The following is a 13,372-nucleotide window of genomic DNA, read 5'->3' as shown; positions in this document are numbered from 1 at the left end:
GGCTGGGGGAGGACACCCCAAACAGCTCTTGTTTGGGGTTCAGTGGCCCACCCTCCTGGACTGCATCACATCTGCTGGGTGACCTGGGCCAAGTCCCGGCCACATGCGTCGGTCTCATCTGCAAAGTGGGGGCCCGGAACAGTGTCTGTGACTGGGGCCAACTAGCCACTCGGGTATCAGCCATATCGCGCTCCACAGGGTTTAATATCCATGAGATAAAATTCTCACGAATGTGCATGGTCCCCACTGCTCTGCACCCCATGGAGGGCAGGCAGGCAGGCAGGGCGGGCTCTATCTCGTACCAACATTCGCACATGCTTCCCGCGTAGACAGAGACCTGTTCTGCCAAGAGTCCAGGCAGCAGCTGCAGCCAGGGCCATCGGGTCGGGCTGGAGGACAGAAGCCAGGCCCACCCGGAGCTGACTGGCTGCGGGTGGCCGTCCACACAGACCCTGGGCCCATAGAGCTGGGCCTTCAGTAGGTAACACGAGGCAAGGGTTCTGGGCCAGAGGAGGGCCTGGCACCCCCAGCGCCAGGGCCAGGGGCTCTCTTGGTGTGGGCACAGCTCCCTGAAGTCCCGAGGGGCAGGTGTGGGCCCCGGTCACGCCTCGTGGGCAGTCTCTGGGAAGAAGAGCTCGCGGCATCGCTGCACAGTGTCCTGCGGCGACACCACGCTGTGGCCGACCGTCCGGGGGTCGGTGTAGATCTCAAAGTCGTTCCCGCCCTGCACACGGAGGAAGGGCAGTGAAGGCATGTGTACATGCGTGGTGCGTGGAGGAGGATCCCAGGCTCGGGGACCAACACCCACCCTGGCCTGGGGTCCCCTCCCCACACTGGCTCCTACACGGCTGCTCCTCCGGCCCACCTCAGAACCGCCAGGAGGCCCACCTTCTTCACCACATGGGCCCTGACTTGCTCTGTGACACGGGGCAAGTGTCCAACCAGCTCTGGGTCCCAGCCTTCTAATCTGTATAATGGAGCTGGTGAACACTGACTGCTTTCTGGGAGTTTCCCAGGAGGTGTGTCCCATTATCCCGTGTCCTGGCCCTGATCCGGGGGGCTAGGGGGACCTGCGCCTGAGGCACACTTACAGGGCTGGTCTCGTTCCCAAAGAAATGGATGGTGTCGAAGCAGTCCTGGTCCAGGCTGTCCAGGCAGTAGCGCTTGTCCCAGCCCTCGGGGAAGACGTCAAAGCTGATCATGCCTCCTGCAGGGTGTGGGGAGTTGGGCAGACGAGGTGAGCAGAGGGGCGGCTCACAGGGCCTTGGGCAAGGCCCTTCGTTCGTTCATTCATTTCAACCATGCCTAAGTGACTACTGAGCACCAGGCGCAGGGCACGGGCAGGCCCAGGATCCTCTCGGCATTACGATCCAGGTGGGAGGAGGGGTGGGAAGTGACCAGACCACCTCTCAGCTCATGTAAGTCAATGGCAGGGGTCAGGGGTGGAGGGGTAGGGAAGCTCCCCAGCTGGTGTGTTCGGGGGACAGCTCTCCAAGAAGGTGACACTGAGCTGAGACCTCAGCCAGAGTAGCAGCTGGCCGGGAGCCATATGATCCTCAGGGCAGAGAAGGGGTGTGCAGGGCCTGGATTTCATTAAAGTCAGAGGGAGCCTCGGAAGGCTCTAAGCAGGGGTGTGACAGGGGCTGTTTGTCCACAAGGCTCCCTCCGGCCACTGTAGGGGGAAATGGCGGTGAGGGTTGCCTGGGTTTAGGGGAAGCTTTGGGGGCTAGGGTCCCTGCCTGTGTTGGCTCAGCCTGCCCCTGATGCACCTGGGGGACTGGGGTTTCTGAAGATGCTCGGGGTGCAGCCTGGCCTTGGCAGTGAGGCCCTGCGTGGCAGACCTCTCAGGCCCTCCAGGGGGTGGACGTACCACGGGAGAATCTCAGTCCTTTGCCGGCAAACTCGGTTTTCAGGGCTTCCACGAACTTCTCCCGGATCTTCTCCTTCTGCAGAAGAGGAGGGAGCAGACTGAGGTTTAGGGGGCCACGTGTGCTGAGCCCTGGGCTGGGCAGACAGTGCCTGTGAGTTCACTGAGCCTGCCAGGTAGAGGTCATGACCCCCACTTTTCAGATGAGGAAACTGAGGCTCAGAGAAGGCGGATGCCTTGTTCAGGGTCACCCAGCCTGAGAGGCAGGGCCAGGAGTCCTGAAAGTAAACTCAGTACCAGGCGTGCTAGCGGAATTCGGGCAAGGCGTCCTGAAGGAGGCCTTGGAGCAGAGACTCGAGGAGGAAGGCTGCAGGGACGGGCCGGTCTGAGTCCTGAGTCACAGTGTCCACCTCAGGGCGGGGCTCAGCCCTGTCAGCTCTGCCCAGCTCAGCCACGGCTCAGAGGGTGAAGAGCCAAGAGCATGCAGAGACCTGTGAGTAAAAGGCACTGGTGGTTTAGCTGCTAAGTCATGTCCGACTCTTTACAACCTCATGGGCTGGAGCCCACCAGGTTCCTCTGTCCATGGGATCCTCCAGGCAAGAATACTGGAGTGGGTTGCCATTCCCTTCTCCAGGGGATCTTCCTGACCCGGGGATCGAACCCAGGTCTCCCACATTGCAGGCAGAATCTTTCCCAACTTAGCTATATGGGAAGTGGCGCCAGGCAAAGAAGTCAGCAGGAGGCGGGGACGATCACAGCACCCACCACGTAGCAACGTGCCTTCGTTGAGCACCTTCCACGTGTTCCCGGCTCCTGCCCCTCTGGGTGGGACCTTGGAAGCCTACAGCATATCTATGGACACCAAGAAGGGGACACTCACTCACCAGCCCAGGGATTCCCCAGCCTGGCCTTGCTGGGGCCACAGAGGGGAACAGCCGCACTGGGCCTGGAGGGGAGCTGCTGAGCTGACGGGGGCTGTGGTCGCGGGAGCAGACGGCAGGCTCGCTGTGGCCGAGGCACCAAGGTGGGCAGCCCCATCTGGCCACCTCGAAAGATCAGCAGGATGATCAACACACAGAGGGCCTGGAAGCCAGGCTGGGGAGCTTGGACACATCCCAGGAGACCAAGAGCTGCTGAGGATTTCAGAGCACGGGGGTTAAGGTGCCCAGTTCTGCACTGTAGTCAGTCAGTGATGGGCAGGACTAGAAACGGAGGAGAGACAGGTGGTGGCCAGCAGTCTGGAGCCTGGAAATGTGGTCCAGGGAGCACATGAGAGATAAAGGCAGGCTGCCTAGGTCCCAAGCCCAGCCGCTGTGCCTCCTGGCTATGACTCTGAGTCGATTTCCTGGGTTTAAAGATAAGAGGTGTATTGAATGAACCCTGACATACTCTCATGGGAACAGAGATGAGGGATATAACCTTCCCAGAAAGGCTTGGCTTCCCAGGGAGGCCAGCATCTATCAGAGGCCACTCTGTGGGTCCAGTGTTAGCGCTAAGGGTGCCCCAGGCTCAGAATAAATGGTCCAGAGCAGCTGCACTGTCTGTCTCCAGAGAACCAGGCTGGTCACCGGACAGCCCCACGTACGAAGTCCAGCCTTAGCAGAGACTAGCACGGTGTCCTCAGGCTGGTTCACATGCTCTCTGGCCTCAATGTCCTCAGACCCTGTCCTCTGAGGCGGCTGAAGGAAGGTAAAACATTAGTATTAGATCTGTGCTAGTGAACTGCACACAGATCAGAAGGTTCATGTCCCTCTCCAGTATCAGAAGAGGGTAGAACAAGACCCAAAATATAAGAGAAGACCCTGAGGGCTGTGGGAAGAGTCAGTGTGTTCCACCTCATGAGATGGGAACTGTGATCATTCCGACTTTACAGGTGAGAAAACAGAGGCACACAGCAGAGAAGCCCCTTTTCCAGGTTGCTGGGCAAGTCGGAGGTGGAGCTGGGATGGGAAACCTGGGTGGTCCGAGAAAGGGCCACTTCTCCATATGTGTGTGGGAGGAGGTTCTTGGCCAGTGGTCAATCACCCACTCCAACAAGGAAGTCTCCATGCCCGCGGGCATTGCCTGTGGGCCTTGGGGCCCCAGGCAGGAATGGGGATGAGCTGGATTAGCTGGGAGTTGTCACCAAGTCCCACACAGCCTCTGGGAAACATCAGAAGGAAGCAAGCAGAAGGCCAAGTTCAAATCTTTGGGCTGCAACTCATTCCCTACATAACCTTGGGCAAGTCACTTTTCTCTGAGCCTCAATTTCCTCATTCATAAAATGGGGATAACATCATCTATTTCATTCAAAAAGTGTGTCTTGAGCACTTCTGTCAGGCTTATGCTGGGCCCATGGATCTAGCAGGCAACAGCCACAGAAATCCAAGCCCTTAAGGAGCTTACAGCTTTAGTGAAGGAGACAGACAATCAAGGTGTAAAAACAGGTGATGCACTGGATTAGTGGGTGGTAAAGGCTGCCTGGGAAGAAAGAAAACTTCGAAGAGGAAGAAGTACAAGGAGGCGCTGGGTTATGTGTCATGCTTAGGGAAGGTGATACTGGGAAGGTGACACAGAGGTGACACATGAGCGGAGGTGAGAAGACACAGCCCTGAAGCAGGAGATAGTCTGCTGTCTCTAGAATGAGCAGGGAGGGCATGGCTACGGCAGAGACAGCAAAGGGGGGAGCAGAAGGGCAGGCCAGGGCACCTCCCTGGCGCTCCAGTGGCTGAGAATGCGCCTGGCAATGCAGGGGATGGGGGTGCCTGTTCAGGGAACTAGATCCCACATGTTGCGAGGAAGACCTGAGGCGGCCAATAGAGTTTAAAAAGGGCAGCCAGCGGGAAGGTCAGAGACTGGCTGATATGAAAAGGCCTGGGGGACGGAGGGCAGGGAGTGATGAGCAACATCCAAGTCAAGGTCAGTGGGGGCAGTGCACCCAAAGGTGACAGGGACCTTGGTGTGTTCCAAAGACAGACGCACAGGGAGAGGGTGTCTGAGCCAGGCAGACCCCTCAGGGCTCCAGAGACCACGGGAGGTTGGCCGGGGGCCCATGGAAGGACTGTCAGGCAGGGCAGCCAGATGTGCTTCAAAAGGTTCTCAGCGGCGCTGCTGGAGAACAGGTGGGCAGGGCGCAGAGGCACACACAGGGGTGAAGGGATTTTTTTTTTGAGACCAACTCGGGCAGCTGAAACCCCAGGAATTACTGTTGGGCTCTATGGGGTGGGAAGGTGGAAGAGATGCCCCAGGTGTTGGCTCAGGTGAGCAGGCGGCTGGTGGTCCTGGTCGCCAAGGGCCGTCACCGAGCCAGCAGTGCTGGGAAGACACAGAAGTGCTGACAACCACGCCACAGAGCGGGTGTCTGAAAGGGTACCGGTCGAACCAGAACAGCCTGCCACCACCGATCCTTTTCACAGACGAGAAAATAAAGGTTCAGAGAGGTCAAGTGACTGAGGTCCTAGAGACTAAGGCTGACAGTGGGTGGTGGCACCTTGTCTAGTTCGGAGAACTCAATTCGCTCCTCCAGGGTGCAGCTCCGGCCGATGGGCGAGATGTTCAGCATGCCGTTCCGGAACTCGATGAAGGTCCCACTGGGCGCGAGGAGGTGGGTGGAGGGGCGGGGAGGCGGAGCCAGAGAGAAGAAGGACCCTGAATTCAAATCCAGTCCCACTGGGACTTCACCGGGGACACGCATCCACCCCTGGACAAGTCAGAGCCCGTCTGCGAGAGCCCATGCCCACCACTCCCATTCCGGGGAGGGTGCCCAGGAGGGGCGGGATCTCACCGCTTCTTGGGCAGTCTGAGCAGGGCCATGTAGCGGAGGCAGAAGTTGATCAAGTCCTGCAGGAGCTCTTCCCCCAGGTGGTTCTGGATGGTCTGGGCAAGGGACACAGGGCTCTGAGGGTGGTGGGCGCGGCGCCCCTCCCCCCCAGGACAGAAGGCACCCAGGGACTGTTCCACTGTGGAAAAGTGTCCCAAGACCCAGGGGGAGAGGCAGGGCACTGACTTGCTTGGAGAGCAGCCGTCCATGCTTATACTGCACCGTCCCGTTCTCAGCAAACACATAATCAAACTTCTCGATAACTTCAGGTCCACGTAGAGGCCAGGGGGAAAGACAGAGTGTGAGACCAGATACCCAGAGCCAAGGAAAGAAGTGAAACCCACACTCCTTGGTCTGGCATTCAAAGCACCCTCGTTCCATCCCCAACCTGCTTTTCCAGCCTCCTCGCCTTCGCAACTCGGTTTTTTTCCAAACATCCGCACAAGCCCTTCACAGCCCCGGGCCCTCCGTCCTGCAGCTCCCTCTGCCTGGGATGCCCTCCCCCGTCACTTTTCCTCCAAGCTCCAGCTCCCTCCTCTGGAAGCCCCTAGGACTTCCCGGCAGAGGACATCATTTCTGCCCTGCACTCCCACAGGCCCTGGGCACAGGAACTTCCCTTCTGTTTTACAACTTCCATCACTGTGCCGTCGTCGAGGCTGGCTGCACGGGGGATGTTTTTGACTCTGACTGCCACCAAGAAGTGGCTGGAGCACAGCCAGGAGGCTGCTGCGGGGTCAGGTAGGGGGAGAGCACCCGGACGATGGTGGGGTGATGGAGACACAGATACAGGAGATCTGGATGCGGGGAGACATTTTTGGACTTGCTGATAAAATAGACAAGGGGTTGGGGAAAGCGGGCTTTCTTAATGGCTCAGATGGTAAAGAATTCACCTGCAATGCGGCAGACCCAGGTTCGATGCCTGGGTCGGGAAGACGACCTGAAGAAGGAAATGGCAATCTACTCCAGTATGCTTGCCTGGAGAATTCCATGGATTGAGGAGCCAGACGGGCTACAGTCCATGGGGTCATAAAGAGTATGACAGGACTGAACAACTAACACTTTCACCCTTGGGGAAAAGTCTCTAGGTCCACAGAACTGCCAGGATGACTTTAGAATCCTCCTCTGTTAGATGAGATTATCATACCCACCCTAAAACATGATAGTTGTGAGGATTAAATGAAAGGAAGTTAATACAAGGTCATTTTCAACCTGTGGTAGCCCACTTTAAAGATGAGGAAATCAAGACTCAGCAGGGAGAACTGAGAAAGGAGACCATGTAAGGGCTGGATTCTGTCTGCTTGGTTCCCTGCTGTTTCTCCAAAGTCAGCACAGGGCCTGGCATACAGTAAGTGCTGAGGTGTTCGTCACTCAGTTGTGTTCGACTTTGTGACCCCATGGACTGTAGCCTGCCAGGATCCTATGTCCATGGAACTCTCCAGGCAAGAATACCATTCCCTTCCCCAGCGGATCTTCCTGACCCCGGGATTGAACCCAGGTCTCCCACATTGCGGGCAGATTCTTTATCGTCTGAGCCACCACCAGGGAGGCCTGGCACAGAGCAGGTGTTGACCAAATGTTTGTTAAATCCCTGGAGCAAACACCTGCCTATTCACTCTGCTTCCTTTGCCCCACAGAAGCAGGACTGGGTCTTTGAAGGCACATTGCTCCAGGGGTCTCCCAAACTCCCCACACCCTCCACCCTCACCACCCAACTGTAGAATTGGTTCTGGCCTCTCTTCTTACCTTCATCCCCCTCTCCCAGCTGCTCGGCAATTTTTGAGTAGTCAGAGCCGCCCACCACACCGATCTGCACCCTACTTCGCAACTTCTGCAGGAAGGCAGCCACCTCTGGGTCGATTTTCTGCAGGGGGCAGGGAAGCACAGGCTCCGTCGGCATGTCTGGGCCTCCACCCAGCCCTCACTCAGGGCTCAGAGTCCTGGGAGCCCATGTTCCACCCAGATCTGGGGCCAGTCAGGGTTTAGAACCCAGATCTCCAAATTAGAAGCGCTTGGATTCAAACTCTGGCTCAAGTTCCTTAATAGCAGGATGACCTGAGAAAATGGCTTTGCCTTTGCCTCAGTTGTCCCATCTATAAAATGGGGATCACAGTAGAACCTGGAGAGGGTCACTGTTAAGGATTAAATGAGACAGTGCTTGGAAAAACAACTAGCAACTGGCTTCCCTGGTGGCTCAGTGGCAGAGGATCTGCCTGCCAATGCAGGAGACAGAGGTTCATTCCCTGATCCGGGAATATCCTACATGCCATGGAGCAACTAAGCCCGTGAGCCACAGCTACTGAGTCTGTGCTCTAGGGCCACAGACGTGCAACTACTGAAGCCCGAGAGCCTGTGTTCCACAAGAGAAGGCCCTGCAATGAGAAGCCCAAGCACCTGTGAGGAAGAGTAGCCTCTGCTCTCTGCAACTAGAGAAAGCCCTCACTTACAGCAACAAAGACCCAGCACAGTAAAACTAAACAAGTAAACAAAACAAAACAAAAACAACTAGTGACTAATCACTTGAAAAGATGTCCCCCCAAGGAAATGTAAACTAATGAGTTTCAGTCCTCGTTACTCAAAGCTGACACTGTCTAGGGTGGACATAGGAGAAACACACTCAGATGTTGCTGGTCAGAGTGTAAATTGGTATAGCCACTTGGAGGGTAATCTGGCAAGATCTAGCAAAACTTTACATGCCAGGACTCGTCACCCAGAATTCCCCGGGGGGTATATGTTCACTGGGATGGTTTATAACAGTGAAAAACTGCAAATAAGCTAATCAATTAGAGAATGGCACACAGCTGCTCTGAAATTCTATACTGTGCTTGCACAGAATAAGGCAGGACTGTGTTCCCAACATGAGAGAGCACCAAAACACGCTGTTAATGGTTAAAAGCAAGTTGCAGGAACTTCCCTGGTGGTCCAGGGGGTAAGACACCGAGCTCCCAACGCAGGGGGCCCGGGTTTGATTCAGGGAACCAGATCCTGTATGCTGCAGTGAAGATCGAAGATTCCATGTGCCGCAACTAAGACATGGTGCAGCCAAATTAATTATTTAAAAAAATTATGATATCGACTATTTTTTTTAAAGCAAGTTGCAGAAGGGCACACACAGTATGATACCAGTTGCTAAACACATACACACACACACACACACAAACTCACAACTTTGGGATGGGGCTGGGCTGCAATCCTGACTAGTCAGAAGGGACTTTACCCTTCTCTGTTACGCTTTCATTCTTTACAAGAGAATGTGTTTGTGAATATGCGTACAATTAAAAATTAACTTAAGATGTACTGTGGACAGATCTTAGGTGGATGGACAGACAGCACTGACACTCTAGTCTTGTTTAGGCCCTGGGAGCAGTGGGAAGGCAAGGTGGCCAGATTGCTTCCTGTGCCCCCAGGGCTCTCATTCAGGGGCCGCGATGCCAAGACCAGGGTTCCTAGAAGCCCCTGCCTTGCCACCCAGATCTAGTGGCTCCCGCTCTAGGAGATCCCTCAGTAGGTCCCGGTGGACCCAGACCGGAGGGCAAGAAAAGAGGCCTGCTTATCCACGCCCCCAGCTGCGGGGAGCCGGGGGGGGGGGTAGGTGGGCGTGGGAGGCTCATCCTGAGTTAGATCCAATGGGAGAAAAACTAGGTGTGGAGCAGAGGTTGGAGCATCAACCCAGTGAGATGCTTTTAGAAAGAAAACCGCACTCCCACCCACCCTGTACCACAACATCCCTACGGAGACCAGCCCAGCCCCCCACCCCTTACGTCCAGGAGGAAGAAGCCCCCAAACTCAGCCTGAATGGTACAGAAGCCCTCTCTCCCTGGAAGAGGAGAATGGAGGTGGGAGAGAAAGTAGGGAAGGGGCTCGAGAAACTAAATGCAGGCCAGCCCGATTTTGCAAAGGGATGGCTCCGAGACCCCCACCGATGGCTCTCGCGCCCCACCGATCGGGACTCAACGCTTGGGTGTGTTGCCCTGTATGGAAACCCAAGGTTCAGACGACAGCTCCGGGCTACTGGTGTGACCTAGAGCTGAACTGGGGGTGGGAACCAAGGCTGGGGAGACGGGGGCGGGGGCGGGGGGTGGCGTCCCAAGGCAGGCCTGGCGGGGGAGGGAATTAGGCCCCTGCTCGCAGCTTCTTCCCTCAAGAATCCGACCCATTCCCCTCGCACCCAGGCAGAGAAAGTGGGCGCCGATGCTTGGGGGGGCTGTGACGTGGGGAATCGGGAGGGCTCATTCCCAGCGTGCAGCCCTGGGGTGTCAGAGGCCGGGTGTTGCGGCAGCCCACGCACAGTCCCGGGGGATCTGGGATCACGCCGCTGCAAGTCACTCATTAGGCTTCTGGGTGTCCGCGTGACACCCCCAACGGGAGCTTCTGAACGAGCGGGGTCCTACCTGGCGAGCCGGCGTGAGGGTCCCGTCCACGTCAAACAGGCAGAGGACGCGCTCCTTCCTACGGGCGCCCTCAGCGGTGACGGCCATGGTTGCAGCTCCCGGCGCCCAGCAGAGACTATGGCTGGGGCCGCCGGAGCCTCTGGGGATAGAGGACGGACGGGGCGGGGCCTAAGGGCCGGGGCCTAAGGGGGCGGTGCCAGCAGGCAGATCGGAGAGCGCCAAATTGGGAAGGGGCGTGGCCCGGATGCGGCGACACCGGGCCTGCGCTGACGTGGGACGAGAATTCTGATGGCACCGCACGGAGAAGGGCCGTGGCATCGGGAGGGGCAAAGCCTCGCAGGTTCCGTCAGTTCAGTTAGTTTAGTCGCTCTGTCGTGTCCGACTCTTTGCGGACCCCAAGAAATGCAGCACGCCAGGTTTCCCTCGGATTTTACCAAACCGAACCGGAGGCGGGCCTGGGCCTCGGCCCGGAAGTGAAGGATGGAACCCGGAAGGAAGGGGCGGGGCCAGCGTTGGCCCTTGGCGGGGTGGTTCCGATGGAAAGTGGGGGCGGGGCGGGGGCGGGGCCTCGAGCCCGGCGGTGCAGTGTCCGGGGGGGGGGGGGGGGCTCAGCGCCCCGCCCCCTCCCTCTAGCACTACCCCTCCCCTGCCCCTCTCTGCCCAGTCTGCCACTCACCCCCGGGCAATCAGTGCCTCTAGGGCTCACCCGCTCCCTCCTAATGCCTTTGACCTACAGATCTCCAGCTTTAAGAAATCTGATGGCCTTTGCTCAAGGCTCTGTGCTTTGCCGAAAGGCCTTCCCTGACCCTTCTCCAGCTGTCACTCTGCCCACCCCATGAAGTGAAGTGAAATGAAATCGCTCAGTCGTGTCCGACTCTTTGCGACCCGATGGACTGTGGCCTACGAGGTTCCTCCATCCATGGAATTTTCTAGACAAGAATACTGGAGTGGGTTGCCATTTACTTCTCCAGGGGATCTTCCCGACCCAGGGATCGAACCTGGGTCTTCTGCATTGTAAACAGATGCTTTTACCGTCTGAGCCACCAGGGAATCCTGTCCACCCCCATAAGGTGTAGCTAATGGTTTACTTTCTTTAAGAAACCTTAAGACTTCAGGCCTTCACTGCAGGGAGCACAGGTTCCATCCCTGGTCGGAGAACTAGGATTCCCTGCCAGCCGTGCGCTGCACTGCCAAAAAAAAAAAAAAAAAGTATATATGAAAAAAAGAAATTTCTTGGACCCCTCTCTATTCACAACTGTTTAACCATCACGGTGACTTCTTCCCAGGTTCACCATCTATGTGACTTTGGACAAGTTACTTGACCCCTCCGAGGCTCTTACAGATGTGTTTCCATCTGTAATGGAGAAGGAAATGGCAACCCACTCCAGTACTCTTGCTTGGAGAATCCCATGGAGGGAGGAGCCTGGTGGGCTACAGTCCATGGGGTTGCAAAGAGTCAGATAGGACTGAGTGACTTCACTTTAACTTTTCCATCTGTAAAATGAGAAGAACACCACCTGTTTTGTAGGGTTGCTTTGCTCATGAAAAGAAGTAATAAAGATGAAAGAGCCTGCAGAGTAGCCCCTCTCTGGATATTGGTTTTATGGCAAGTTTCAAAGTTCTTTCTGCTCTTGGAAATGCGTTGGCCCCAGCTTTCTCCTCTCTAAGATTCTTTGTTTCCTCCTTAGAAGCCAGAACCAAAGCCCCACCTCCACTCCCCTCTGTATCCCGATGGGTTGGTTGCCTGCGTAGGCAGGCATTTTTGCTACACCCACCGTCTTTACCCTGATAGCTGTGATTGTCTCTGGTTGTTTTGGTCATACTGAGACACATGTATCCATTGCTGGCCAAAATCTTGGCTTTCTCTGCCTGCTGAAGCCTAATAAAAAAAATACAGAGACAGAGTTTGGAGGAAGTAGAAAGGTGGCTTTAATTCTCAGCCAGTGGAGAGAGGAATACAGTGGGCTAATGCATTCAGGAGTCTAGGGGCTTGTATAAGATAAAGGAGCTGGTGATGAGGAACAAAGGTGTTAGGATCTTGACTTCTTCCTCTCGCATTGTTTCAAAGACTGTCATATACTGGCTGTCAGTAATCCAACAATTGAGTCTGGCTCTTTGGCCTTCTTTCTGATATGTAACTACAAAGGGAAAGGTGTTGTAAGGATAAACACCAGATACTGGGTGTATTTAGCATAGAGTCAAAGGAAAAATAGGTGTGAACTGTAGCTCCTACAGAAGTTCAGTTCAGTTCAGTTCAGTTCAGTCGCTCAGTCGTGTCCGACTCTTTCCAACCCCATGAATCACAGCACACCAGGCCTCCCTGTCCATCACCACCTCCCGGAGTTCACTCAAACTCATGTCCATCGAGTCAGTGATGCCATCCAGCCATCTCATCCTCTGTCATCCCCTTAAAAAAGCAAGCTTAGTTATAGACATGCACAGTTAGGAGCAGTTAAAAAAAAAAGGGCTTCCCTGATGGCTCAAACAGTAAAGAATCTGCTTGCAATGCAGGAGACACTGGAGACTTGGGTCCGATCCCTGGGTCGGGAAGACTCCCCTGGAGGAAGAAATGGCAATCCACTCCAGTATTCTTGCCTGGAGAACCCCATGGATAGAGTCCATGGCTATAGTCCCTGGGGTCACAAAGAGTGGGACATGACTGAAGTGACTGAGCGCACAAAGTGAAACACTAGGAACGTTCTCGCCTGCTCACTGTTCTCTTTATCTTCTTCGTCCTCAGGAAAGGGAAAGAGAAAAACTCATTCTTTTTTCTTTCTTACGGAAACACATCCACACACCTGTGAGTAAGTGCTCTTGATAGGCCTGTTTGTTTTCCTGTCTTGGTAGCTGTGGTACCCTGGGGAGGTCCCGGGAGGCGGAGTCCGAAGAACTGCAGTGAGGTGTCTGATAATTTGGGGTCTTGGACAGGTCACCTTCCTTTGCTGGGCCTCCGTTTCTTCATCTACATAAATGAGGATGTAATCCTGGCCTGTTAGGACTGTGAGACCATTGTGGCCAGGGAGTGTTGCCTGCCATCCTGTTGCAGAGAATACCATACCTGACTCTATGTTGGAACTGTTTCTTTTGACTTGCTTTTCATCGCTGTTACTATAATCATACATAATGGCCTGTTGCAGAGGACCCTGCCCCTCTACCTGACTGTTAAACTAAAGTAAAGCAAAGCGAAGTGGCTCAGTCGTGTCTGACTCTTTGCGACCCCATGGACTGTAGTCTGCCAGGCTCCTCCATCCATGGGATTTTCTAGTCAAGAATCCTGGAGTGGGTAGCCTTTCCCTTCTCCAGGGGATCTTCCCAACC

The 13,372-nt window shown here is 55.6% G+C and overlaps 1 protein-coding gene across 2 annotated transcripts; it reads right to left on the bottom strand.

Annotated features, from left to right (window-relative positions):
• Nucleotides 1-176: 176 nt before the first annotated feature.
• PMM1 (phosphomannomutase 1) lies at nucleotides 177-10,554 on the bottom strand. Of its 2 annotated transcripts, XR_005719702.1 has the most exons (9): nucleotides 10,055-10,220; nucleotides 7,410-7,527; nucleotides 5,853-5,929; nucleotides 5,631-5,722; nucleotides 5,337-5,436; nucleotides 3,453-3,546; nucleotides 1,871-1,946; nucleotides 1,092-1,207; nucleotides 177-724 (listed from the first exon to the last, which is right to left on the bottom strand). XR_005719702.1 is itself a non-coding variant. In XM_040233203.1 (8 exons), the coding sequence occupies exons 1-8, from the start codon at nucleotides 10,139-10,141 to the stop codon at nucleotides 602-604; spliced, it is 789 nt and encodes a 262-aa protein (XP_040089137.1). In that variant the 5' UTR covers nucleotides 10,142-10,554; the 3' UTR covers nucleotides 177-601. The 2 variants fall into 2 exon arrangements, 1 of the variants encoding a protein (XP_040089137.1); XM_040233203.1 differs by lacking the exon at nucleotides 3,453-3,546 and having other exon boundaries at nucleotides 10,055-10,554.
• Nucleotides 10,555-13,372: the final 2,818 nt, after the last annotated feature.

This window comes from Oryx dammah, unplaced genomic scaffold, assembly GCF_014754425.2.
Source record: "Oryx dammah isolate SB20612 unplaced genomic scaffold, SCBI_Odam_1.1 HiC_scaffold_29, whole genome shotgun sequence".
Taxonomy (NCBI): domain Eukaryota; kingdom Metazoa; phylum Chordata; class Mammalia; order Artiodactyla; family Bovidae; genus Oryx; species Oryx dammah.
Note: the sequence above shows the minus strand (reverse complement) of the source record. Positions and strands in the feature narration are given on the sequence as shown.